The following is a 27,592-nucleotide window of genomic DNA, read 5'->3' as shown; positions in this document are numbered from 1 at the left end:
CTAGCCTCATCCTGGTTCCTGCACTTCGCCCTCCCTGTCCCAGCCTCCATATCACCTTCCCATTCCCCTGGCACTAGCCCCTTACATCCCCTTCTTACCCCCTCGTAGAAGCGCCCACCCCCCTCTCCACAGCCCCTTTCTAGACACCCAATACCAGACCTCCTTTTACCCCGAACACCAGCCCCCAGATTCCCTTCCGAGCTCCCTGTAAAACCCCGCTGCTAATTCTCCGCTGCCGGTCTCCAGCCTCCATTCCATCTCCCCACGGTCCCCTCTTACTTCGCCGGTACCAGCCCCCAAGCCCCCTCCCCAACGCCACCGTAACCACTTCCTAGCGCCCCGCCTCCAGCTCTCCTATGCTCCTTCCAGCTCCCTCATCCCAGCCCCCCAACTTTCACATGGCCTCTTCCTGTGTCCCCGAATTGGAGATCTTTGCCAGTCTCCCCCTACCCTGACACCTTCCCAGTACTCTCATGACCCCCTCCTAGCTCCTCCATACCGGCCCCCGGGTCCCCTCAGCTCCGCCTCAGGCCCCGCCCTCGCGGGTTCCTTGGCTCAGGGTCGCTTCTCGCGTGCGTCCCCAGCTCCCGCCCGGCAGCCCGGCGGTCGGTCCCGGGCCGGCGGCCCCCGCAAGCCGCCGCCGGCCCCGCCCCCGGGCACCATGCTGCCCTCGCAGGAGGCCTCCAAGCTCTACCACGAGCACTACATGCGGAATTCGCGGGCCATCGGTGTGCTATGGGCCATCTTCACCATCTGCTTCGCCATCATCAACGTGGTGGTCTTCATTCAGCCCTACTGGGTGGGCGACAGCGTGAGCACCCCCAAGCCTGGCTACTTCGGCCTCTTCCACTACTGTGTGGGCAGCGGGCTGGCGGGCCGCGAGCTCACCTGCCGCGGCTCGTTCACCGACTTCAGCACTATCCCGTCCGGCGCCTTCAAGGCGGCCGCCTTCTTCGTGCTGCTCTCCATGGTGCTGATCCTCGGCTGCATCACCTGCTTTGCTCTTTTCTTCTTCTGCAACACGGCCACGGTCTACAAGATCTGCGCCTGGATGCAGCTCTTGGCAGGTAGGGGAGGGGCGGGGGTGGGACTCCTAGAACAGACGCTGAGGAAGGGGCTTCTTCCTTCCAGGACCCCTTCTTGGAGGAGTCAGAGACAGATTCTGCTCCTCTGTCTAAAGACACACCTCCTTCGCTGACTCTAAGCAGCCACTGGGGAGGGGATTCTATGAGAGAGACACCTTGGGGCAGAGGGCAGAGCCTTAGAACTGGGTCTGTAGGTCTGTGTGCTTGGATGTGGGCAGATTGCGTTTATTGGTGGGTGAGCATTATGTCTGAGTTTCTGAGGGTCTCTGAGAAAGAGACCCTTGGCTCTTAGGGGAAATAACTATCTGAATGAGTAGTTACTCTAGGTGTGAGCAATTTCTGTTGCATTGAAAAAAGCATGAGGGGCTTCCCTGGTGGTCCAGTGGTTAAGATTCTGCGCTCCCAATGCAGGGGGCACGGGTTTGATCCCTGGTAGGGGAACTAAGATCCCGCATGCCACACAGCGCGGCCTAAAAAATTAAAAACAAACAAAAAAATGAGATGGGGAATCAAGAGGTCTGACAGTGACCTTTAACTTGCTAACGTTATCAATTTGGATGTTTCACTTTACTTCTCTGAGGCTCAGTTTCCTCATCTGTAAAACAGTGGAGAAGAGTCCAAGAACTCATGAAAGAGTAATTTATAAACTATAAAGTTGGGAAAAGATGGAGGGTGGTGGTAAGACAAGGCTGTCTGCAGTATCTGTCCAATGTTTGAAGTGTAGGTGGTTGACAACACCTGGCAACATGGGCCTCTGGAGAGCAGATCTCCAGCCTCCCACCCCCACCAAGGCAGGAAGGGTTCTGGTGCCATGCCTAGTTGGAATGAGTCTCTGGGACCCTCTGAAACGTTTGGCTAAGACAGACACCTTGCCCTAAAAACCAGAGAAGGGCCTTTTGGGAGTAAGAACTGCTGAGACAGTTTTCCAGGATCCATTAGAGTCCCCCATCACTGCCTACCTTTCAATCGAAGACAGATTTTGAAGATTCAGCAACTTGGGCATTTGCCTAATTGCAGGCAGGGAAGAGAGTTGGGCTGAGGACAGTTGGGCCAGGGGATGGCAGGGATGGAGGAGGAGGGCCGATGAAGGCTGGTGAAGGAAAAAGTTTAGAGCCTTCCAGGGTTGAGAAAGAGAAGGGAAAATGTGATGATCATGCAGCAGAGATGGTTTTTAAAAATAAGCACCTCAGGATATTCAACAAGTGTCAGCCCCTTCAAAAGAGACCTCCTGAAGAAGCTGTTCTGTCACTTGCTGATGGTTCCACTCCTCAAAACATTGTAGGAAACTGTCTTTGGATTGTGGGGTGTATACTCTTGAACATCGTCCTTGAGGGGGAACCTCTATTTTTTTTTTTAAATTAAATTATTTATTTTTGGCTGCATTGGGTCTTCGTTGCTGCGCACGGGCTTTCTCTAGGTGTGGTGAGCGGGGGCTACTCTTCGTTGCGGTGCACGGGCTTCTCATTGCGGTGGCTTCTCTCGTTGTGGAGCACGGGCTCTAGGCGCGTGGGCTTCAGTAGTTGTGGCATGCGGGCTCAGTAGTTGTGGCTCGCGGGCTCTAGAGTGCAGGCTCAGTAGTTGTGGCGCACAGGCTTAGTTGCTCTGTGGCATGTGAGATCTTCCTGGACCAGGGATCGAACCCGTGTCCCCTGTATTGGCAGGCGTATTCTTAACCACTGTGCCACCAGGGAAGTCCCAAACCTCCATTTTTTAAAGGAGGACTATGATTTTTGGAAATGGCCAAGTGTAGAAAACACAATGGATGGGAGTTCCCTGGTGGCACAGTGATTAAGACTCCGCGTTCCTGATGCAAGGGACCCGGGTTCAATCCCTGGTCAGGGAACTAGATCCCACATGCGTGCCGCAACTAAGAGTTCGCATGCTACAACTAAGCAGCGCACCAGCCGCAACTAAGGAGCCCGCCTGCCGCAACTAAGACCCAGCACAACCAAATAAATAAATTAATTTAAAAAATTAAAAAAAAAGAAAACACAATGGGTGATCAAATTGAGAATTGTCACTTGAGATGAAAGCCAAGGCAAAATCATGAGGCTGGTTTGCTTCCCCAAGAGGACTGTTACAAATGCTGGGAGGAATTTCTGGCCCGTTGGAAGAATTGTTCAAACTCCCAAAAGGACTGTCTTGCAGAAGGCAGCATTTATTCAGTGTGGACATTCTAGTGGGCTTGCTCCAACTGACTTAGATGGAGGTCTTTTAAGATTTTAGAGAAAGTGAGAAAGGAGAATTGTAGGATGTGGGACGTATCTCCATATTTATCAGTACCCAGAAGGTGATTTCCATTCTACTCTTAAAAGGCGAGCTGGAAGGAATATATGCTCAGCTGGAACTCCCATTTCCTGAACCTTAATTTGTAGTCTGCAGATGGGTTGCTGACCTCTTGGCCTTCCAATTCTCTGTAATCCATCCAATTCTCTGTAATCCATGTAGGTTTAATCTTGGGGATTTGATGAACTATCCAACAACCCCCATGTAAATATAGAATTTCAGGGATCTTAGAAATCAGCTCCTTCAAACCCTGCCTTCCTCCACCCCCATTATAGAGAGAGGAAACTGAGCCTAGAGACGTGAAGGTCTTACCCAAAGTCACACAGCCAGTAATAGAGTAAACTAGTCATGACTCCTGGTCCAGCGCTCCTTCCCTTGTGTTTCGCCCCACCTCTGAGGGCAATTATCAGAGTTGAGCAGTTCATTGTATTTTACTTAGAGATTTCTGAGCTCTGGGTAAGTGACTGACTTACTTTGCTTAATAAAGGGCAGAGGTCAGGGACTTCCCTGGTGGCGCAGTGGTTAAGAATCCGCCTGCCAATGCAGGGGACACGGGTTTGAGCCCTGGTCCGGGAAGATCCCACATGCCGCGGAGCAACTAAACCCGTGCGCCACAACTACTGAGCCCACGTGCCACAACTACTGAAGCCTGCGCGCTTGGAGCCTGTGCTTCGCAACAAGAGAAGCCACTTCAATAAGAAGCCTGCACACCGCAATGAAGAGTAGCCCCTGCTCCCCGCAACTAGAGAAAGTCCAAGCGCAGCAACAAAGATCCAACGCAGCCAAAAATAAATAAATAAAAATAAATAAATTTATTTAAAAAAAAAGGGACAGAGGCCAGAGCACTAGACTACAAGTCATGGGATTGCGCTGGTGGGGGAGGGTTGTCTTAGTTAATTCTGCCTGTGACTCACCATGTAGTGTTAAGCAACCACTTTTTAGCTTAAATCTCAGTTTTCTCATCTGTACAGTGGGGAACTAATCAGTCAGATTAGTAGATTTAAAGTATCTCTTTCAGGCCTGTGGGGTTCCTAGAATAACTCTTTCACCAAGATCATTCCACTCAGAAAGTGAGAAATCAGTCATCCTCAGAGAAACTGCAGAGAAGCAGAGGGCCTTGTTTGTATCAGATAAGAATTAGAGGGACTTCCCTGGTGGTCCAGTGGTTAAGACTCTGCGCTTCCACTGTAGGGGGCACAGGTTTGATCCCTGGTTGGGGAACTAAGATCCTGCATGCCATGCAGTGCAGACAGAAAAAAAAAAAAGAGAATGCCTGTTGTATGGTTCTTGTTCAAGTGAACGTTTACTCACACTGTTTTTTTGGCCGTGCCACACAGCATGTGGGCAATCCCTGCTCTCAGGAAGCTTACCACCTAGCTGAATCGCTATATTGGTCAGCAATCTTTCAGTGAAAAATGACAGAAACCCAACTCAAGCTGACTTAAGTAAATTAAAATAAGGTAAAGAAGGTAGTGTTTTTGGCTCACATACATTAAAAGTCAGGAGTACTGGCTTCAGGCACGGATGGATCCAGGTGCTCAAATAACGTCATTAAAAATCAGTCTCTCAGTAGCATGGACATACATACACTACCAAATGTAAAATAGATAGCTAGTGGGAAGCAGCTGTATTGCACAGGGAGATCAGCTCGGTGCTGTGTGACCACCTGGAGGGGTGGGATAGGGAGGGTGGGAGGGAGATGCAAGAGGGAGGGGATATAGGGATATATGTATACATATAGCTGATTCACTTTGTTATACAGCAGAAACTAACACAACATTGTAAAGCAATTATACTCCAAAAAAAAGTCAATCTCTTGGGACTTCCCTGGTGGTCCAGTGGCTAAGACTTCGCACACCGTATGCAGGGGGCCTGGGTTTGATCCCTGGTCGGGTAACTAGATCCCACATGCTGCATCTAAGAGTTTGCATGCAGCAACGAATATCCCGAGTGCCAGTGCAGCCAAATAAATAAATAAATATTAAAAAAAAAAGTCAGTCAATCTCCATTTCCTGGTTCCTCTGTGTTGGCTCACTTTTAAGTTCACTTCTCTCTTGAAGGTGATAAGTAAGGCTACCAGCAGCTCTGAATTTACATTGCTTCAGCTAGCAATGCCTGTGGGGAAAAAAAACAGCTTTTATTCAATGGTTCCAGCAAAAGTTCCAGGGCTGATTCTGATTGTCTAGCTTTGGTCAAGTGTCTACCTCTTAATCAGTGTGACTTTGTGTAAGGTCTCGGCCACATACCCATTCCTGGGACACGTGAACTGATAGGGGAGAAAGATAAATTCCCACAAAGGGGAATCAGGTGTGACCACTGGAAGAGGGCTACTGTGGGTTAGACAAGTGCAGACAGAGGCCTCATCCTGGACAGTCTGAGCACTGATAACGTGCTCAGCTTTAGGTGCTGTGCAAGCCCAGGGCAATTGAGGAGGATACCGCCTTAGCTGGGAGGTGAAGCTTGAGTGGGGCTGGGTGTGGACAGGTGTGAGCTGTGAGAGAGCATTCTGAATGGAGAGGAAGATTATGGAGGGAGAGACACAGAGGGGAGAAAGCCACATCTGGCTTGAGTGTGGCATCCATGTAGGGGAGCAGCAGTGAAAGAGGCCAGGAAGGAATGACGGGGCTACAGTGTGCCAGGCTCTGAGCACTGGGTCAAAAAATTTGGATTTAATCAGCAGGCAGTTCGAAGCTACTACCACTGTTAATAATCAGGAAAAAATAGTTAACATTTTCTGAGCCTTTACTATATGCTTGACCATATGCTAAACATTTACATGCATACTGTCATTGAATCCTCACAACAATCCTATGGGGTAGGTACCACTATGAATATTTCATAGATGAGAACATTGAGCCTCTGAAAGGAAAGAGTCATTTGTCCAAGGTCATACAGGGGTAAGTGGTGGAGCCAGAATTGTAACTCAGTCTGTCTAACTAGAAAGCCCAAGGATTTATGAAGGATTTATAAAGGAACATTCAGGATGGGAATAGAGACAGGATGAATTTGCCAGAAGAGTCGAATGCTAAGTAGAGAGGCTGGGAGACTCAGGTGGCTCTTTGTGGAGTTAGGGGTCAGCTTTTCTTTTTTAAAAAAATTAATTGATTTATTTATTTTTGGCTGTGTTTGGTCTTTGTCGCTGTGTGTGGGCTTCCGCTAGCTGTGGCGAGCGGGGGCTACTCTTCGTTGCGGTGCGCGGGCTTCACATTGCGGTGGCTTCTCTTGTTGTGGAGCACGGGCTCTAGGCGCACAGGCTTCAGTAGTTGTGGCATGCGGGCTCAGTAGTTATGGCGCATGGGCTTAGTTGCTCCGCGGCATGTGGGATCTTCCTGGACCAGGGCTCGAACCCGTGTCCCCTGCATTGGCAGGCGGATTCTTAACCACTGCGCCACCAGGGAAGTCCCGGGGTCAGTTTTTCAAGGCTTCTCAGGATATCTCTGCTACTCTTTACCTGGTCTTTCCCATCTTTGGGGTGCTAGACACTTTCACATTCGTTATGTCATTTACTGTTCATCGTTAAAATGACTTGCCCAAAGGTCACACATCTAGTGAAAGGAGGAGCTGAAACTTCACGTGAGTCTAAATAGATCCAGAACCTGTTTTTACCCCTGAATTGGAGCACAGGACGTGAATACACAGATTACAAGTTACAACTGTCAGGTGTATGTACTCATTGTTTACCTGTGGGCTGAGTGAGGTTAGCCATAGGGAGGTTGCTGGCTGGAGTAGAGACTCAGACTGGAAGCCTGGTCGAGGGTCCGAGGGGGCAGTGTGGGGAAGTGGTGGAGGACTTAGAATTCCTGCTTTGCTACTTCCCAGCTGTGTCCCTTGGATAAGTGGGTTTCCTCTCTGAGCCTCAGTTCCCTTATCTGTAAACTGGAGGTGGTTATTGTACCTACTTCAGAGGTCATGGAAAGAAAGAAATGAAACCATGGGGCTGAAATGCTGAGTGTGGTTCCTGGTATACAGTGAACAATCAGTAAATGGTCACTGTTATTCTTGTGACGTAGTCTGAGTGAAGAGCAGCTTGTGAGGGGTCCTTGCTATTCAGGTGAAAGACTTTGGACTTGCTGAGATGATCAAAGGCCTTAAGAAGTCATAGACTGTCAGCTGGGAAGGGTCTTACCAATCAGCTGGCTCAACTCCCTCATTGTACAGATGAAAAAACTGAGTCCCAGAGAAGAGACAAGTCCATGCTCACAAAGTGAGACTCCTCTATCCACAGAAGGGAGGTGATTCTGACCACATTTATTCAGTGTCGACAGCCTACTATGTGTCAGGCGCTGCCCAGTGCTAGAATCACTGTGGCAAACAGCACGTGTGAGATGGAGTGGGAGCTGGGGAGACTGATGGTGGAGGTGGCAGCAGGGGCTGGTTGGTGAGCCAGAGATGAGCATCTTCCAGCCTTCCAGATGTGTGTCCTAAATCATCAGGGTTCTCTGAGGTAGGAGTAGCAGTGTCACTACAGCTTAGAATATGCATCCACATCCCTCCCCGCTTCCTTGGGTTATGTTTCAGATTTGGTTTGGGATTTTATTCATCCAGTGAGTCTTTGTTGTATGTGATGATACTGCTGAGCACATTGGGGGAATTTCTTTCCTCCCACTCTTGTTCCCTCCCTCATTTTCTTGCTCCCCCAATTCTCCCTTCCTTCCTTCCCTCCCTCCCTTCTTTCATTTTTTGCTTTGCTCCTTCTCTCCCTATTCCCTTCCTTTCTTTCTCACATCAGTCCTTTACTGACAGCCTCCTCTGTGTGTCAGGCTATGCTAGGCTCAGGGAATCCTGAGTAAGAGTCCTCGCTCCCAGGAAGCTCATAGTCTAATGGGAGAGGCAGGAAAGAAATTGGATCATCACACTATGGGATGACACATGAAATGATTGAATCATGCAAGGGTATCTTGGGGGCACACACTTCTGACACATTAAGGACAGCCAGAGAAGTCTTCCAAAAAAGTAACAGCATTTGAGCTGAGTCTTAAAGGATGAGAAGGCGAACCAGGCAGAAGAGACAGTATGATTGAAGGTGTGGAGGAGGGAAATAGCCTGGTGTGTTTTGGGCACCACAAACAGTTAGCACAAGGGGAGGTGAGAGCTGAGACTGGGAAGGTGGACGGGGGCTGGAGTGCGGATGCCTTCTAAGCCATGGTCAGGAGTTTAGACTTTATCTATAAGCAGCAGATAGTTGTTGACTTTTTTTTTTAATCTTTAAAAATTTTTCCAGACTTTCATTTACTTTTCGGAAAAGTTAATACATGCACGTGAAACAAAATTCAAAAGATGAAATGGTGTTTAATCAGATGTAAGTCTCCTCCCTGCTCTCATTTCTCAGTGATCCTCCCAGAAATCTCCTCCAGGGGCAACCACTTTTACCATTTCTTGAGTATCCTTTCCAAGAAATCCCATAAATATACAAGCAAATGCAAACTATATTTTTAAAAAATAAATGGTATATTAGTTATCTATTGCTGCATAGCAAATTACCCCAAAACTTAGTGGCTGAAAGCAACAAGCACTTATTATCCCTGTTTCTGTGAGTCACAGGAATTTGGGAGTGCTTAGATGGGTAGTTCTGGCTTGAGGTGCCTCATGAAGTTGCACCCAAGACCTTAGCTGGGGTCGGCTGGAGGAGCCCTCAGAATGAGTGCTCTGAGAGAGAGAAATAAGAAGGTATGATGCCCACCCCCCCTTCTTTGGTAATAGCTTTATTGAGATTTAAATCATATGCCACACAATTCACACATATAAAGTGTACAATTCAGTGGTTTTTCGTATATTTACAGAGTTGTGTAACCATTACCACAATCAATTTTAAGATATTCACATAACCTCAAGACGCCTTATATCTATCCTTTAGCTATCTCCCCTTAAGCCTACCATGCCCATCTTCTCCATCCTCTAAGCAGCCATTAATCTACTTTCTGTCTATTAAGCCTGTTCTGGACATTTTATATAAATGGAATCATATAATACGTGGTCTTTGTGATTGGCGTCTTTCACTTAGCATAATGTTTTCAAGGTTCATTCATGTTGCAGCATGGGTCAATACTTCATTCCTTTTTATAGCTGAATAATATTCCATTGTATGGATATGCCACATTTTGTTTATCCAGTCATCAGCTGATGGACATTTGGATTGTCTCCACCTTTTGGCTGTTATGAATAATGTTGCTATGAACACTTGTGTACAAGTTTTTGTGTGGACACATGTTTTCATTTCCCTTGGATATATTCCTGAGAGTCTAATTGCTGGCTCAGGTGGCAACTCTAACGTTTTGAAGAACTGCCAGGTTATATTCCAAAGTGGCAGTACCATTTTACTTTCCCACCAGCAGTGTGTGAAGGTGCTTAGTCATATCCTCATCAACACTTATGTTATTATCTGACTTTTGGATTACAGCCATCCTACTGGGTGTGAACTGGTAACTCGTGGTTTTGATTTCCATTTCCCTAATGATTAGTGGTGTTAAGCATCTTTTCATGCGCTTGTTGGCCATTTATATACCTTCTTTGGAGAAACACCTATTCAGATCCTTTGCCCATTTTTTTTCTTCCAGTTTTATTGAGATACAGTTGACATACAGCACTGTATAAGTTTCAGGTGTACAGCATAATTTGGCTTAGTGAACATCCATCATCTCATATAGATACAAAATTAAAGAAATAGAAAATTTTTGTGTGTGATGAGAACTCTCAGGATTTACTCTCTTAACAGCTTTCATATTTAACATACAGCGGTGGTAATTATATTTTTCATGCTGTACGTGACATCCCTAGCACTTATTTACCTTATAACTGGAAGTTTGTACCTTTTGACCACCTTCATCCAGTTGCCTCTCCCCCCACCCCCACCTCTGGTAGCCACAAGTCTGTTCTCTTTTTCTGTGTTTTTTTTTTTTTGAAGTATAATTGACCTACAACACTATGTTAGTTCCTATCATACAACATAGGGATTTGATATTTCTATATATTTCAAAATGATCACCAGGATGAGTCTAGTTACTGTATGTTACCATGTAAACATAATATATATTTATTGACTATACTCCCTACACTGTACATTTCATAACCATGCCTCATTTATTTTGCAACTGGAAGTTTGTACCTTTTAATCTCTCTCACCTATTTCTTTCCTCCCCTCATTCCCTTCCCCTTTGCCCATTTAAAAATTGGGTTATTTTTCTTTTTACTATTGAGTTGTAAGAGTTCTTTATACTCTTGTTATAAGTCCCTCATCAGATATATGATTTGGAAATATTTTCTTCCATTCTGTGGCTGTCTTTTCACTTTCTTGATGGTGTTCTTTGAAGCACAAAAGTTTTTAATTTATACAAAGTCCAGTTTATCTTTTTGTTGTTGTTGTTGTTGCTTGTGCTTTTGATGTCACTTCTAAGAATCCATTGCCAAACCCAAGGTTACAAAAATTTACCTCTGTTTTCTTCTAAGGGTTTTATAGTTTTAGTTTTTACACTTAGGGCTCTCATCCATTTGAGTTAATTTTTGTATATGGTATAAAGTAAGGGTTCAACTTCATTCTTTTGAATGTGGCTCTCCAGTTGTCCCCACACTGTTTATTGAAAACAGTGTTCTTTCTCAACTGAATGGTCTTGGCACCCTTGCCAAAAATCAGTTGACCATGGGTTAATTTCTGGACTCTCACTTCTGTTCCATTGATCTGTGTGTCTATCCTTATGCCAGTAACAGTCTGTCTTGATTACTGTTGCTTTGTAGTGAGTTTTCAAATCAGGAAGTGTGAGTCCTACAACTTTGTTCTTTTTCACGATTGTTTTGGCCATCCCACTGCCTTTTTTTTTTTTTAAATTGAAGTATAGTTGATTTACAATATTGTGTTAGTTTCATATGTACAACAAAATGATTGAATTATATACATATATTTCTCAGATTATTTTCCATTATAGGTTATTACAAGATATTGAATATAGTTTCCTGTGTTATACAGTAAATCCTTGTTGCTTATCTATTTTATGTATTGTAGTAGTTTGTATCTGTTAATCCCATACTCCTAATTTATCCCTCTCCCCCCCTCCCTTTCCCCTTTGGTAACCATAAATTGGTTTTCTAGTTGTGAGTCTGTTTCTGTTTTGTATATAGATTCATTTGTATTATTTTTAGATTCCACATGTAAGTGATATCATATAATATTTGTCTTTCTCTGTCTGACTTCCTTCACTTTGTATGATATTCTCTAGGTCCATCCATGTTGCTGCAAATGGCAATATTTCATTCTTTTTTATGGCTGAGTAATATTCCATTGTATATATATACCACATCTTTTTCATCTTTTCTGGATATAAGCCCAGGAGTGGAATTGCTGGATCATACGGTGGCTCTATTTTTTCTTTTTTAAGGAACCTCTGTACTGTTCTCCATAGTGGCTGCAACAATTTACATTCCCACCAACAGTGTAGGAGGGCTCCTACAAATTTCTCCACACCCTCTCCAGCATACGTTATTTGTGGACTTTTTAATGATGGCCGTTCTGACCAGTGTGAGGTGGTACCTCATTGTAGTTTTGATTTGCACTTCTCTAATAATTAGTGATGTTGAGCATCTTTTCACGTGCCTATTGGCCATCTGTATGTCTTTTTTCAGAGAAATGTCTATTTAGGTATTCCGCCCATTTTAAAATTGGATTATTTGGTTCCTTTGCTATTGAGTTGTATGAGCTGTTTACATATTATGGATATTAACCCCTCATTAGTTACATGGTTTGCAAATATTTTCTCCCATTCTGTAGGTTGTCTTTTCATTCTGTTGATGGTTTCTTTTGCCTTGGGAGACTGATCTAAGAAAATATTGCTATGATTTATGTCAGAGAACCTTTTGCCTATGTTCTCTTCTAAGAGTTTTATGGTGTCGTGTCTTATATATAGGTCTTTAAGCCATTTTGAGTTTATTTTTGTGTATGCTGTGAGGGAGTGTTCTAATGTCATTAACTTACATGCAGTGGTCCAGCTTTCCCAGCACCCCTTGCTGAAGAGACTGTCTTTTCTCCATTGCACATTCTTGCCTCCTTGGTCGTAGCAAATGCCTTTTATGTTCTAATCTCAGATATCACAGACCACTTCTGCCACACTCTATTGTTAGAAGTGAGTTACTAAATCCAGCCCACATTCAAGGGGAGGAGAATTCAGCTCCTCCTCTCGAAAGGAAGTATATTTAAAAAGTTGTGGACATATTTATAAACCACCACAAATGGTAGCATACTAAACACTTGGTTTGTCTTGCTTTTTAAATTCAACAACACATCTTGGAGATTGTTCCAGATCAGTGTACAGAGAGCTGCTTTTTTCTTAAGAGCTGCATAATATACTTTTGTGTGGATGTGTCATCTTTTACGTAATCAATATTTAAGTTATTTACAATATCTTGCTATCACAGTATTTCAGTGGATAACGTTGTCTATAAATAATTTGATACATATGTAAGTATAAGGATAAAATAAAGACCTAGAGTGGAATTGCTGGATTAAATGGTCTTTACGTTTACAGTTTTGTTTTTATCTTTTTAAACTTTGGGTTTATTTATTTATTTATGGCTGTGTTGGGTCTTCGTTTCTGTGCGAGGGCTTTCTCTAGTTGCGGCAAGTGGGGGCCATTCTTCATCGCGGTGCGCAGGCCTCTCATTATCGCGGCCTCTCTTGTTGCGGAGTACAGGCTCCAGACGCGCGGGCTCAGTAATTGTGGCTCACGGGCCTAGTTGCTCCGCGGCATGTGGGATCTTCCCAGACCAGGGCTCGAACCCGTGTCCCCTGCATTGGCAGGCAGATTCTCAACCACTGCGCCACCAGGGAAGCCCACGTTTACAGTTTTGACAGATTCAGTCATAGTCTCCTCCGTGCAAGTTACTCAAAGTTACACTTCCAGCAACAATGTATGAGGGTACCTGTTTCCTCACATTCTTGCCAACTGTGTTATCAAATATTTTATTTTTGCCAAACTGATGGGCAAAAAGTACTCTCTTATGGTAGTAATTTGTCTTTCTTTTATGAATGAGGTCGAGCATCTTTTATATATACAGGCCGACCTCATTTTATTGCAATTCACTTTAGTACACCTCACAGATATTGCCTTTTTTTTTTTTTTAAACAAATTGAAGGTTTGTGGCAACCCTGTGTTGAGCAAGTCTATCGGTGCCATTTTTCCAAATAGCATTTGCTACCCTTTGTGTCTCTGTGTCACCTTTTGGTAATTCTCACAATATTTCGTACTTTTTCATTGTTATATTTGTTATGGGTGATCTGTGATCAGTGATCTTTGTGATTGTTTTGGCATTTTTTTAGCTATAAAGTATTTCAAAATTAAGTTTGTACATTTTTTTAGACATAATGCTATTGCACACTTAATAGACTACAGTATAGTGTAAACATAACTTTTATATGCACTGGGAAACCAAAAAAAAATTTGTGTGACTCGCTTTATTGTGATATTTGCTTTATTGTGGAGGTCTGGAACTGCACCCGCAATATCTCCAAGGTGTACCTGTATGTTTTCTGTAAACTGTCAGTTCAGAAATATTTTTCTACCAAGCTAATGGTATTTTTCCTCTTTGATTTGTAAGAACTCTTTATAAATTAAAAAAGTTAGCTCTTTGTGATATGTTACAAATATTGTCTCCCAGCTTATCTTTTGACTTTGTCTATGGATGTTTTCCCCATGGTGAAATTTGTTTTTTCTCAACACAAGCAAATTATCAGTTCCCTCCTATATGGCTCCTGAGTGTAGTATAATACCTAGAACGGCCTTGGAATGTTTTGAGCAGGGGGGGAATCATAGATCTGATTGTTGGTAGAGAGGATGGGCTGGAGGTGTCAAGAGGATGAGGGCTGAACTATTCTTATTCTGACAGCCTCTTATTTTTGTCTTATTCTTTTCATTCCATTTCATGTTATTCATCATTATCAACCTTTTATCTCAGAGCCATTTAATGGCATAAGGAGAGCCCTGGATCAGGAGTCTGGGCTGGCACATAGTAGGTGCTTAATAAGTGTCTATTGAATGAATGAATGATGAGCTCTTTTTTTTTTTTTTTTGGCCGTGCAGTGCGGCATATGGGATCTTAGTTCCCTGACTAGGGATCGAACCTGTGCTCCCTGCATTGGGAATGTGGAGTCTTAACCACTGGACCGCCAGGGAAGTCCCTGAATGATAAGCTCTGATTTAAGTCCTAGCTCCACCACCCGCTCCTTTGGAGGCAGCATATTCATCAGTCAGCCAACCTAAATTTGAATCCTGAGTGTGGCATTACCAACTAAGTGTCCTTTGGAAGGTTATACAATTTCTGACTCTAAGTTTCCTCCTCTATAAAATGGGGACTATAATAGTTAGTAACTAGCTCATGGGGCTGTTAAAGGATTGATTGAGAATGTGTGTACACACCCTGGCACAAAGGAAACCCAATTTGCCAAATAGCAATTGTTATTAGCTGTCGTGTGACTTTCGTCATAACCCTTTGGTTCCAACATTCCATGGTCTGTGCTACAACCAGGGAGGAAAGGTTGAAAAGTGGGGAGAACTGGGAAATACACCTGGAAAAGCAGGGGAGCTCTGAAAGTTGGGCCTTGAAGTTTCGGGTCTTATTCTTAGGTTATGGGCAATTACTTGTAGGCATGGGAATGACCAGGGCCAGATGTGGGTTTAGAAAGATGACCTGGGGACTTCCCTGGTGTTCCAGTGGTTAAGAATCCGCCTGCCAATGCAGGGGACACGGGTTGGAGCCCTGGTCTGGGACGATCCTACATGCCACGGAGCAACTAAGCCCATGTGCCACAACTACTGAGCCTGCGCTCTAGAGCCCGCGAGCCGCAACTACTGAGCCCACGTGCCACAACTACTGAAGCCCGCATGCCTAGAGCCCGTGCTCTGCAACAAGAGAAGCCACCGCAACGAGAAGCCCGCGCACCGCAACGAAGAGTAGCCCCCGCTCGCCGCAACTAGAGAAAGCCTGCGAGCAGCAACGAAGACCCAGTGCAGCCAAAAATAAATAAATTTAAAAAAAAGAAAAGAAAGATGACTTGGGCAGTTGCTGCAGGGAAGGGACTGATGGAGGCCTGATGGGAGACCAGGAGCCTGGGGGGAAAGCAGTGGCAGTGGTCCAGGTGAGAGGGGCTGAGGCCGGGGGGACGGGAGGAGGAGAAAACTGGAGATCTATTTAGGCGCCCAGGAGGTGTGTGTGTGTGGGGCGGGGTGAGGACAGGCAGGCCTTGCAGATGACCCAAGGTCCTCTCCTTGAATGATTTGGTCTTGGAATGACATTCCCAAAGGACACAGCAGGGAGATCCGCTCAGTCTGGGAAACGCTGAATTTGCGGTCCCTATGAGACCCACAGGGGGGAGGGCTCTGACCAGCTGTTGGCTATTCTGGCCTCGAACGGAGGAAAGAGGTCTCAGCTGGAGATGTTAGATGTCAGTCTGAGTGTGGGTGAAATTGCCCGGGGAGAGCGTGTAGAGGGAAAAGAGGAGACAGCCTCGAAACACCAACCTTTAAGATGCAGGTGGAGGAGGAGCCAGAAAAGGCGGCTTGGAGAGAGGCGCCAGAGCAGCTGCTCAAATTAGCAACAGAGAAACTGAGAAGAACAGCCTCGAGAAAGGACGGCTGCCTGGAGGAGCCAGAGGGACGGGGAAGGGATGGAGCCACCTGGATGGGCCTGGGCCAGACTGGAGGAGTGAGACAGGATGCGGGGAGAGCGGCGGGAGGTTTCTGACCGAGCCCTTGAGATGAGTGTGGCAGAGCCGAGCCAGGGTAGCGGGGGATGCAGCGGATTCAAAGGTTGTCAGGAGGCTGTGTGTGGGCTCCATGCAGGCTGGGCCCAGGGGTGGTGGAGTAAGTACTGTTCCCAAATAATTACCACACAAAACGATGGGTGTCCCATCTCTCCATAACAGCATCTGTGACAACAGATACAATTATGTGTGTTCCTAACAGTCCCCCTACTAAACAGTAGTCTCCTCAAGATCAGGAACCACCAGCCGGGGACTGAATGGCTTGGAGGAAGTGTCCCAGGGAGAGGGAACAGTGAGTGCCAAGCCCTCCAGGGGGGCTGAACTAGAAATGTTGTTAGGGTTAGGGTTAGAAGGGAGGCCCAGGGTGGCTGGAGTGTACGGATCGAGAGGCCGAATGGCTTGGGGGAAAGTGGAGTGAGCCTGTGGGTCACACAGGCCAGGACCGGGCATCAGGGTTTATCCTGAGCGTAGTGGGAAGCTTTTGAAGGGTGTGGAGCAGGGGAGTGGCACCATCTGCTTTTGACAGCTCACTCTGGATGCTGAGTGGAGAACAGATGATGGGGCAAGGATGAGAGCAGAGAAACTAGTTAGGAGGCCACTGCGGTCTTCCAGGAGGGAGATCATGGCAGCTTGGACAGATGGTGGCAGTGGAGATGGAGAAAAGAGGTCAGTCCGAGATATTTTTTGGAGGTCAAGCCAGTCGGCCTTGCAGGTGGACTGGATTGGGGGTGAGGGAAATGGAGGAGTCAGGGTGTCCCCGTAATCTGGGTGCTGGATGGGGTGTAGGGAGCCCAGGCACGAGAGTCCCGTCCCCTCCGAGCTCCCCAGCTGATGGAAGCACTAAGATTGGGCCTGGATCTTCAAATCCAGCGGGTGGGGTTGACTGTTAGGAGAGGTCTGGTCTCCCTTGTACGATAAGCCCCTGCCCTGGGGGGCAGGACAGAGCTGGCGCGAGGGACGTGAGGACAACCTCCTTCTTAGGGTGTGTGTGTGTGGGGTGTCTCCCTACAGCCCCCTAGTGCACCGGGCCTGGGGAGGCTCTCCCTTGGAAAGCTGTGGTCACGGTGCCGACACAGGTCCTTCTCCGGGCTTCTCTCAGCCCCCAAATCAGCCTGGTTCTTTCTAGAAAAACCTTCCTAAATGTGAGGAAGGGACTCATAGAAGATACAGGATACGAGCAGCCATCCGTGCATTCTGTGCTATACTGCTTCTCTGTATATCTCACCTTTCTAGGACTTTTACAGCTTTGTAAAATTATCATTGTTCTTTGTACAAAAATTGGAGAATATAGATGACCAAGATTACACACATAATCTCACTCTCCCAGAAACAGTCAACTTAACTGTTGGTCTGCAGTCATAACAGTATAGAGTACTGGTTATGAGCAGGCTCTGGAGCCAGACTGTCTGGGTCCAAATCCTGGTTCTGTAACTTACCAGCTGTGTGACCTTGGATAACTTGGATGACCTCTCTGTGCCTCTGTGTCCTCAACTGTAAAAAGAAGATAATAATAGTACCTACTCCACAGAGTGTTGTGGGGATTAAATGAAGTAATGTGTGTAAAATACATAGCATAGTACCTGATGTGGTAAATTTTATATAACTATTTGCTATAACTATGTAAGTATTTCTTCCCAAAATGAAATTATATTGTACATTATTTTTCACATCCTTTTGAAATCTAACATATCATAAGTATTTTCTGTATCATTAAATCTTCCTCAGTATAGTTTAATAGGGGAGTAGTATTCCATGGTATGAAAGAATATTCCCGTGTTGTTAGATAATTAGTTGCTTCTTTCTTTCCTTCCTTCTTTTATTATTTCTCCCTCTCCTCCTCCCTTGTTTTCCTCCTCTCTTCCTTCTTCTCTTTCTTGCAAATACAGATGTGATAGACATCCTCATAGCTAAATCTTAGAGCAGATCCTTGAGCATTTCCTTAGAATAAATTCCTAGAAATTGGCAAGCTCAGTCAAAAGGGGTCTAGAGATTTTCAGTTATTTTTTTTTGTGATTAATTCATTATTTCTGTGAGTTCCATTTGGCTTGTGCATTGCGATTCTTTGTTGCTTTAATTATTTCATTCCAAGTGAGTGAAAAAATCTCTGGCAATAGTCACTTATTAGTGGTCAACTCCCACATACCTTAAGGTTTCAGTAGGTAACTTATTCACGTGGTCCTGAATTCAAAAGGTGTAGCAGGTTAGCAGTGCAAGGTGTCCGTCCTGTCCTGTCCTTGGCTCCTCAGTCCCCTCCTTAGAAGTAACCAGGGTTATCAGTGTATGTTATATAAATGGAATCACAGTTTTCCCCAATGTTATGACTCTAAGAGGCATCTAAGTTGTTGCACGTAGCTGCCATAACAAAATACCATAGACTGGGTGGCTTACATTTATTTTCTCATAGTTCAGGAAACTAGAATTCCAAGACCTAGAATTCCAGACCAGCATGGTCTGGTTCTGTTGAGAGTCCTCTTCTTGGCTTGCAGACGGTCTTGCTGTGTCCTCAGGTGGCAGGTGCAGGGAGAGAGCAAGCTCTCTGGTATCTCTCCTTATAAGGGCACTAATCCCATCATGGGGCCCCACTCTCATGACCTCATCTAACCCTAATTACCTTCCCAAGGCCCCTCCCACAAATACTCTCACACTGGAGGTTACGGCTTCAAAATATGACTTCTGTGGGGACACAGTTCAGTCTATATCGAGCCTCTTTGGTGTCTGCTCAGGGACAGAAAGCCCTGGGGGACATCCAATCTGACCCCCTAGTAATGGGTAGCAGCTGGGGTGCATCAGGCATGGAGGGGACAGCTGAGCATAAACAAAGCTCTCCCTTTAGGAGTGATCGGCTCAGTCTATGTCCCTTGAGGATAGTGTAATGGTATCATAATAAAACTCTATTAAAATAGCTAAGCATAAAATGCATAATTAAAAAGCTTTACATAAAGGCACATTTACACCACAAGCTTTAAAGGAAACAAACACCCACGTATATTGTACATTTTCTCTTAACTTCATCACTTTTTTAGTCTCATCCTGGGTTCATTCCCCAAACTCAAGTATTGTTTTTCCTTTTAACTTTCCTTTAGTTGGTTAATTATATTTTAAAAGTGTAAGAGGATTTCATGGCCAGACATAGGTGGCAAAGGACTGGACATAATAATATCATTTTTATCATAAAAGTAATATATGCAAATGTTAAACACTTTCCAACAGTACAGTAGGGCAGAGAATAAAAAGCAAGTGTCTCCCTCCTTTCCTCTTCCACCCCAGGCAGTGTTTCAGAGGTTCCCATCATTAAGTTGCTTCTGTATTCTTCCAGAAATGTTTATAGACATGCAAGCTTACGTATGTATATATGTGTATTCTTTGAAAAACCAATATTTTAAATTATGTTTTTTTAATTTTATGAGTAATACATGAATACATTCACTCCGTGAAAAGCTGAAGCATTACAAACAGGCTAAAGTCCCCACCCGCTCCCTGCCCAGAGGCCACCATTGTTATAAACTTAATTTCTATTTTTCCTGATTTTTTTGTGTGCATTTACATACACATCCATGAGGAAAATACGTCGTGTCATTTTCTGTGTTCCCTTTCCTCCCTCACTCCCTTCCTTCCTCTTTCTCTCTCTTTTTTTTTTTTTTTTTGGTAAAATACACATAACGTAAAGTTTACCATTTTACCCATTCTTAGATGTCCAGTTCTGTGCCATTAAGAACATTCACACTGTCGTGCAACCACCCTCACCATCTGTCCTCACGACTCTTCACATGCAGAACTCTGTCCCCATTAAACACTAACTCCCCATGCCCCGCCCCCAGCCCCTGACAACCAGTATTCTGCTTTCCGCCTCTAGGAATCTGACTGCTCTTGCTTCCTCATATAAGTGGAATCATACAATATTTGACCTTTTGTGACTGGCTCATATAATTTAGCATAACGTCCTCAAGATTCCTCCACGTTGTAGCATGTGTCAGAATTTCCTTCCTTTTTAAGGTGCTCTGAGGTGGCTCAGATCATTTGAAGGTAAAAGTATCCAGCTAGAACCTAAGAACAATGTTTTGGTTTTACTATACTTATGTTTATAGTTGCCTTCTATCTATGGTCAATGATCCTGGTTTCCTTTTCTTTGATAGTGATATAAAGCTTACTTTTAAAGTAAATGCCTCTCAGTTAAAAAGTGAGTCTATGGAATTCCCTGGTGGTCCAGTGGTTGGGACTCGGAGCTTTTACTGCTGAGGGCCTGGGTTCAGTCCCTGGTTGGTTGGGGAACTAAGATCCCACAAGCCGCGTGGCACGGCCAAAAAAACAGTGAGTCTATTCAGAGAGAAACATTAAGTAAAGACCTGTCTGGGTTTGAATACAGAGCCCGCCACTTACTAGCTGTGTGACATGGATACGATACTACTTAGTTCCTCCGAGCCTCAGATTTGTTATAGGATTAAATGAGATCATGCATGTTAGGAGCTTCGCACCCTGGCACATAGTTAAGCACCCAATACTATTTGTTATCGTTATCATATTATTAATAACAGTAATATTATTAATCTTAAATTTGTCCAACACCTCCTGGCTGCTTGGGAAGTCAGTTGACTCTAGGGTGACTGGATATCGGTGCCCCATCCGAGGGCCCCTTCCCCTAGACCAGCGGTTCTCAACCAGGGACAACTTTGCCCCCAAGGGGACATTTGACAGTGTCTTGAGACTTTTTTTTTTTTTTTATTACTATGACTATGGGCGGTGGGTAGAGGCCAGGGGTGATGCTGTACATCCCACAATGCACCCCAGTTACCCCACCCTGCACCCTGCACCTGTATCTATGCCTTATAGCAGGTGGCTCTTCAGCCAGCTCATTATTTCCAAAAGAGACTTGAACTTGGACTCCAAAGACCTCAGCCATGGTTTCCTCATCCAGCACATGGGGATGCTGAAGGCTGCCTTGTCTCTAGTTATTCCACCTCCTGATCGTTGAGCCTCTTGATCACCTACCTGGTCTATGCTGTCCCTAGAGGTCTCTTCCTCTCCTGCCCCAGGTCTCAGGAAACCTGTCTGGCTTTTCTCCACTTGCTTTACTTCTGGGTGTTTGTCGTTCCCAGAGCAGCCTCTGGGGCCCCATAGCCACCACCTAAAACACTGCAGAGTAAAGGAGGCAGAGAGAGTGAGTGAGAGATGGAGAGAGAGGTCCCACACGCCCCCCCACGCCTTCTCTGAGTGCCCTGTCATCCTGGGTCTCCTTCCCGTTGCTCCCTGACATGTATAAATATTCTATTTCTGTGTTGATTTGATTTGATTCATCTCCACACACCTCCGCTCCTGAGGACAAGAAACCATGACTGGCAGTGTCCCCAGCACCCTGCACAGTGCCTGACACATAGAAGACACTCAGAATTTATTTGTGGAATATATGAAGGGAGAGGCAGAGAGAGGAAAGGGCGAGGGGATAGATAAAGAGAAGGAAGAGAAGCAAGAAAAGGCAGAGAGAAGAGGAGGGGTGTTGAATGAATGTCAAATGCTGAGATCTAAGGAGAAAAGGGAAGAGGGAGGGTCAAGACTGAGGATTGAGCACTGTATAGACTAGCTGGAGAGAGAGGGGGAAGGGTGTGGAGAGAGAGGGGGAGGGGTGTGGAGAGAGAGGGGGAGGGGTGTGGAGAGAGAGGGGGAGGGGTGTGAAGAGAGAGGCAAAAAAAGATGAAAAGGGTGGAGAAGAGAAAGGAATGGAGACACACGACTAGAGAGACACGTAAGTGATGAGGCAGCGAGACAGAGAGAACGTGCAGGCGCAGAGCCCCGGGAGAAAACCTCTTTGAACGCTGAGCTTGCAGAGGGAGGAGGACCACCTGCAGGATACTGCCGCGGTTTCCATGGTGATGGGGATGCTCTGGGCAGGAGAGGAAACACTGTACCCGGGAGAGGAGAAGGAGGGACTGGGTGGGTTTTGCCCCTCCCAGGCTCTTTCCTCACCCCTGCCTCAAGCTGGAGATTCAGGGCTGAGGACGGGGAGGTGGGAGTGCAGCCCCCCGCTCCGACCCCTCAAAGGACCCTGCGGATGTGAAGGACTTAGGCGCCTCGTCTCCCACTCCTCCATCCCTGGCATTTGACCCTCCTCCGCTCTCCAGGGTCTTGGAGGGTCCTGAAAAGTGTTAGGGAAATATGGGAAGGTGGCTGGGTCAAGCCCTCTCCGTAGGCTCCTCCTCTCTTCCCACCCCATAATTGCTAGAGTGCCCCTGGGCTCCGTCCTGGGCCTTCTCTTCAGTTTCCATAACGTCCAGTCCCAGGGATTTACATGCCCACAGCGCCCACATTTATATCTCCAGCCCTGATTTCTCCCTGAGTTTCCTTCTCCATTTGGGTATCTAAAGGGCATCTGCAAACTTGTTGAATTCTTTAACTCACCAAGCTCATTCTTGCCTCAGGGCTTTTTTGCATTTGCCATTTCCTTTGCCACGAGCTCTTTTCCCCAGCCATTTATTAGAGGTGTCTTTCACTTGACCTAGGAATTGTCTTGGAGAAGGCGAGCGCGTTGGAGAGGGGAGGAAGGCCTGCTCCAACGTGTGTGTGTGTGTGTGTGTGTGTGTGTGTGTTGTGTGTGTGAGATCACAGTGCTGTCAGGGGCGCCCTGTGTCAGTATAAGGAGCGCACCCTAGGGGAGTGCGGAAGGACTGTCCTGTTAGAAGGTCGGGGTGAGGCCAGAGGAGGCAGAACTCAAGGCAGGGAAAAGTCTGTGCCGTGGGGAGCACTTCCTCGTACGGTAGATGAGGGAAAGAGATGGCAAAGCCAGGTGTCCCCCTCCCCACCCTGGCAACGAGATGTGCCTCCTAGACAGTGGGCAGAACTGACTGCCACTCCCACTTTGTCATCACTGTCATCTAAAACCCAGGTTAAGCACCTGTGGGCCTGCCGGGGGGTCAAGGGCCCCTCTGCCCCAACCTGAGCCTTGTGGTGACCTCAGGTCTCAGACACAGTAACCCAGTCGCTGGCAGACTGTCAGGTACTAAAAAGGGCAAAATAAAGCCAGTAGACATAGTCAAAAACTCTCACTGCCAGGAGGGGAAGGTCACAGCTGGAGGTGGCCTACTGAGCCCGGAAAATGGCTCTCAATAAAAATTTGTTGAGTAAATGACAAAAATAAACAATAAAGAATGGTGAGGATGGGAGAGGGTAAGCATGGCCAAGATGCTGAAGGGAGCTGAAGGAGGTGACCCTGGTTTGCTATTTTCTCCTATTTCCAGGAAGGCTTCCCGGAGGAGGAGTTGATTTGATGGGGGCAGGCGATGGCATTGTGTTTTGGAAAGTTTCTGCTCCCCATGGCATGAGGCCCTCCCAGGGTTTAGAGTTTCTGGATCCACAGGAGGTGGTTCACAAGCTCTTGGGTTGATGGGCGGTTCGGGGGAGCGGGGCCCAGCCTCAGGGGGCCTCCTGGTGGTCCTCAGGCTCTGGGAAGTAATCTTCCCCTTCTCTCTTCCTTCCTGACCCTGGCGGTGGGCTCGGCCTGGCGCCCCCTCAGCTCTGTGCCTTGTGCTGGGCTGCATGATCTTCCCCGACGGCTGGGACGCCGAGACGATCCGGGACATGTGCGGGGCCAAGACCGGGAAGTACTCCCTGGGGGACTGTTCGGTGCGCTGGGCGTACATCCTGGCCATCATCGGCATCCTCAATGCCCTCATCCTCTCCTTCCTTGCCTTCGTGCTGGGCAACCGGCAAACGGACCTGCTGCAGGAGGAGCTCAAGCAGGAGAACAAAGGTGAGCGGGCGCGCGCTTCCGGGTGGGCGGCTGGCGGTCGCGGGGTGCGGAGGTGGGCGAGGCCAGCCCCGCCAGGCGGGGCACCTTCAAAGTCAAGTGAAGCACAAGTTGGAAACCTTACAGAGAGGCCGACTGCCTGGGAGACAGTTGGAGGTTATCCCTCAAATCCGAACATTTGCACGCCTGACCCAGCAAACCCTCCCATGAGTGTAAACCCAGGAGAAATGTACATGAGTGCTCTTGGCCGCAGTTTCAAAATAGCAAACACTAAAAACCACCTAAATGGCCATTGACAGGAGGATGGATAAATATATGGTGATACATTCACATCACAGAATTGTTTACAACTGTGGAAATGAATGAACGTGTTATATGTAACGGAATGAATGGATACATCCTGGAAACATAATATTGAGAGAGAGGGGAAAAAATAGAATGCCAGAAGATGACAGTGAGATAATTTTTTTGAGTTAACAAACTAAGTAACACTATGCTAAATACAGTTTAAATATATATATATATATATGGTAATAGTGCGTGTTTTTTAAAAAAGCAAAGAAATGATCAATACAAAAGGTATCATGGTGGTTCTCTGTAGCTGGGATGGAAGCAGGGAAGCAAGGACATGAGGTGGGGGACAGGTGGGTGTGTACAAACTATTGGCGAGTTAAGTACTTGCGTGGTGAGCCCACAGATGTTTGGTGCAGTATGCTTTATACCTAGTATAGTACACATAAACTTTCGTATGTATCAGGTAACATTAGTATACAATAAAGAAAAAATTGACACCTAAGGTCAGAGTCTCAGGGATAACCACTGTTATCAGATGCTTATCTATGTATCTACGTATGTCCCTTTGTGAAATATATGGTAGTGTTATGTGCTAATATAGGAGAGGCATCGTCCAAAACGAATCCCTCCTCAGATTGCTTTTTGTGCTCAACTCTAGAGCACATCTTAAAGATCTTTATCATTTTGTGGAGAACGATCTTGTCCTTTTTATCCAATGCCTAGCATTACATAAGACGAAGGAATTATAGTTTCTTAACTGTTCTCCTTGTAGGGGCTCTTAGGGAGGTTCCCAGGTTTTTACTATTACTGGCAATGCTACAATGACCATCTTTGTCTTTGCCTTCTGTTTTCTTGGTGTCTTTCCAGAAGTGGAATTGCACACTCACAATTGTAATGATAATTCCAGATTGCTCTCTAAAGGAAGGTCAGTCCTCTGACCCAGGGGCCCATGCTGCCCCTAGAGAAAGGGGAGACACCCCGTCTGTCTGGGTGCCCGTGTTCTGCCATGGGAAATCGGATTTCGTAGTCTCACCCTTCCTTGAGCTCTTAGCGTGTGCTGGGTGTATGTTCATCACTTTCCTTTAATTACATTCATCTCTTGGAGCCTCTTATCTGTAAAATGGGGATAATGATAGTGAGGGTTATTATCTCATTTGGCAGGAGTTACTCTAGTATTGTGGTGTGAATACCCTTGGACTGTGAAGGCAGGTTGTCTGTGTTGGAAGCAGGTTGAGCTAAGAAATGAATTCACCTCTTTGAGCCTCAGTTTCCTGCACTACCTAAAATGAGGGTGGTGAAAAGAAAAAAAAGTAAGACTCAGGTCCTTCTTATCCCCCGAGGATATTCAGAGACCTGATCTATGGAGTGGTCCATAGTCTCCATCCTCTTCCCAGTACAACTGGACTTGGATACAAACAGGCACACCAGATGACCGGAAGGACACCTGACCCAGTGCTAAGCACTGACACCCAGACTCTACCTGACTCACCCCACCTGAGCCCAGTCCAGGCCTGCACTGTCCCCCAGTCCCCACCATCTATGCACATTCCAGAACAACCCCTCAGAACTGTCTTCATAAGATGGGACAAGGGATGGGGAGAGGCGCTCCAGCTTCAGAACAACCCTTTCATTTCATCCTCCTGAGAAGCCTCCTAATCCAAGTCAGGTGTTTCACATCTTAGAGGCATCTATTGCCGACCCTTGTCCCAATCCATGTTCTCCATGAGGCCTCCTCCTCTGCCTCCCCATGGCAGGGAGGGCTCAGCCTCCAGTCTAACATGTCTTGGAGGTGACAGTGGAGTAAGAGAAAGAAGAAAAGAGCAGAATTTGTCTCATGAATCAGCACTCTCCCAACTGTGGTTTATGTAAAAAGTTTCAGAGCACCAAATAATATTGAGGGTTTCACAGCCCATTTCAGGTAATGTTATGTTTGGTAAATTTAACATGTTTTAAATGGAGGTTACCAACTGCTATATAAAGTGTTTATTAAATTAGAAAAAAATTGTTTGCTAATACTTTCACAAAATGTAAGTCAAGTCATTCTGCTCTACACCTCCAACTTCTGTAGTACTGTATGTCAATTATATCTCAATAAAACTGGAAGAAAAATAAAGGGAAAAAAAAAAAATGAGGGTGGTGAGAATGGTACCACCTAACAGGGCTGTCCTGCAAGGAAGAAAGATTGTGCCTATAACGGGGCAGTGGTGAATGCTCAGTGAAAGCTGTCACTCCTCACAGCTCCCCATCAGGCAGGCATCATGACCACCATTTTATAAATGAGAAAGCCGAGGTCTGGAGAGGTCCAGTAACTTGCCCAAGGTTACCTAAGTGGTGGAGCCAGGATTTGAGGTCCAAGTCCAAAGGCCAGACTCTTCCCTGCTGCCAATCCCCTTTTCAGGGCCCTCCTGGGCTGCTAAGCTGTCCTTCTCTGAGGCTTCTGTCCCTGGAGACACTGGCACCTGGTGGTTGCTATGGTCTTGGTGTGAGGTCGGAGCCTGCCCTCTGGTGGCAGCTTTCAGAAGTGCAAGACTAAGACAGCCACGTGGCCTTTCCGAAGAGGTTTGGGGTTGTGACTGGTGTGAGGCTGGCCCACTCAGCGTCCTCTCCTTCCTCCCCAAAGCGCCCTAACAGCTCAGTGTTAAAAGTGACATAAGGGAGCCCCAGTTTGCCTTCCTTCAGCATCTGGGGATTGCCTTCCCTCACTGGGAGCTCAAGGTGAGTGAGCCTCACCATTCAGTTCTGAGCCAAAGACCTCTGGAAGAAAAGTAAGCTATACGTTGTTGTCATTTCCACTATTTACTATGTGCCAGACACTGTGCAAAGCCCTCGGCTGGCATTATTTACATCTTTTTAACCCCTCAGAATCACTCTGTGAAGAAGTAGGCTATTATGTTCATTTTACAGATGAGGAAAGTGGGGCTCAGAGAGGTCGAATGGCTGGCTCAAGGCCTTCCAGCTAGTCAGGGCTGGCTGCATTTCAGAACCTGGGCAGCCCACCCCTCTGCCCAGCTTTGCCCTGAGGAGTGGCTGACGGAGCCCCAGTGCCGGGCGGCCTCTGACTTTCTCCAATTCTCTCTCTCTCTTAGATTTTGTGGGCTCTACAGTAAGCTCTGTGTTGCGGCCAGGGGGTGATGTCTCTGGATGGGGAGTCCTCCCCTGTCCCGTCGCTCACTCACAGGGACCCTGAAGGCCGGGATCACAGCCCAGGAATTGACCTGCCCTCAGCTTGTCCTGTCTCCTGCCCTCTCATCCCTCCATTCACGTTCTGAGGGAAGACCCCGATCTTGGACTGACCTCACCTGCTACCTGCCTGCGAACTCCGGGCTTTGAAGAGAGGCTGGGGCTGGGATGCAGCCTGAGGGAGGGGAGAGGCCCTGCAGAGCCTGGGAGGGTCTGGGTCTGCATCTCCCTCAACTGACCTAAGGGAGACGGCCCCCAGTCCCTGGCCTCCTC

General features: G+C 46.5%; 1 protein-coding gene across 1 annotated transcript; it reads left to right on the top strand.

Annotated features, from left to right (window-relative positions):
* Positions 1-661: 661 nt before the first annotated feature.
* Positions 662-27,389, top strand: LHFPL4 (LHFPL tetraspan subfamily member 4). The gene is made up of 3 exons (XM_061195576.1): positions 662-1,067; positions 23,612-23,848; positions 27,226-27,389. The coding sequence occupies exons 1-3, from the start codon at positions 662-664 to the stop codon at positions 27,324-27,326; spliced, it is 744 nt and encodes a 247-aa protein (XP_061051559.1). The 3' UTR covers positions 27,327-27,389.
* The last annotated feature ends 203 nt before the right edge of the window (positions 27,390-27,592 follow it).

Source organism: Eubalaena glacialis, chromosome 7 (assembly GCF_028564815.1).
Source record: "Eubalaena glacialis isolate mEubGla1 chromosome 7, mEubGla1.1.hap2.+ XY, whole genome shotgun sequence".
Lineage (NCBI taxonomy): Eukaryota > Metazoa > Chordata > Mammalia > Artiodactyla > Balaenidae > Eubalaena > Eubalaena glacialis.
The sequence above is the reverse complement of the archived record's forward strand: the minus strand, read 5'-3'. Positions and strand labels throughout refer to the sequence as shown.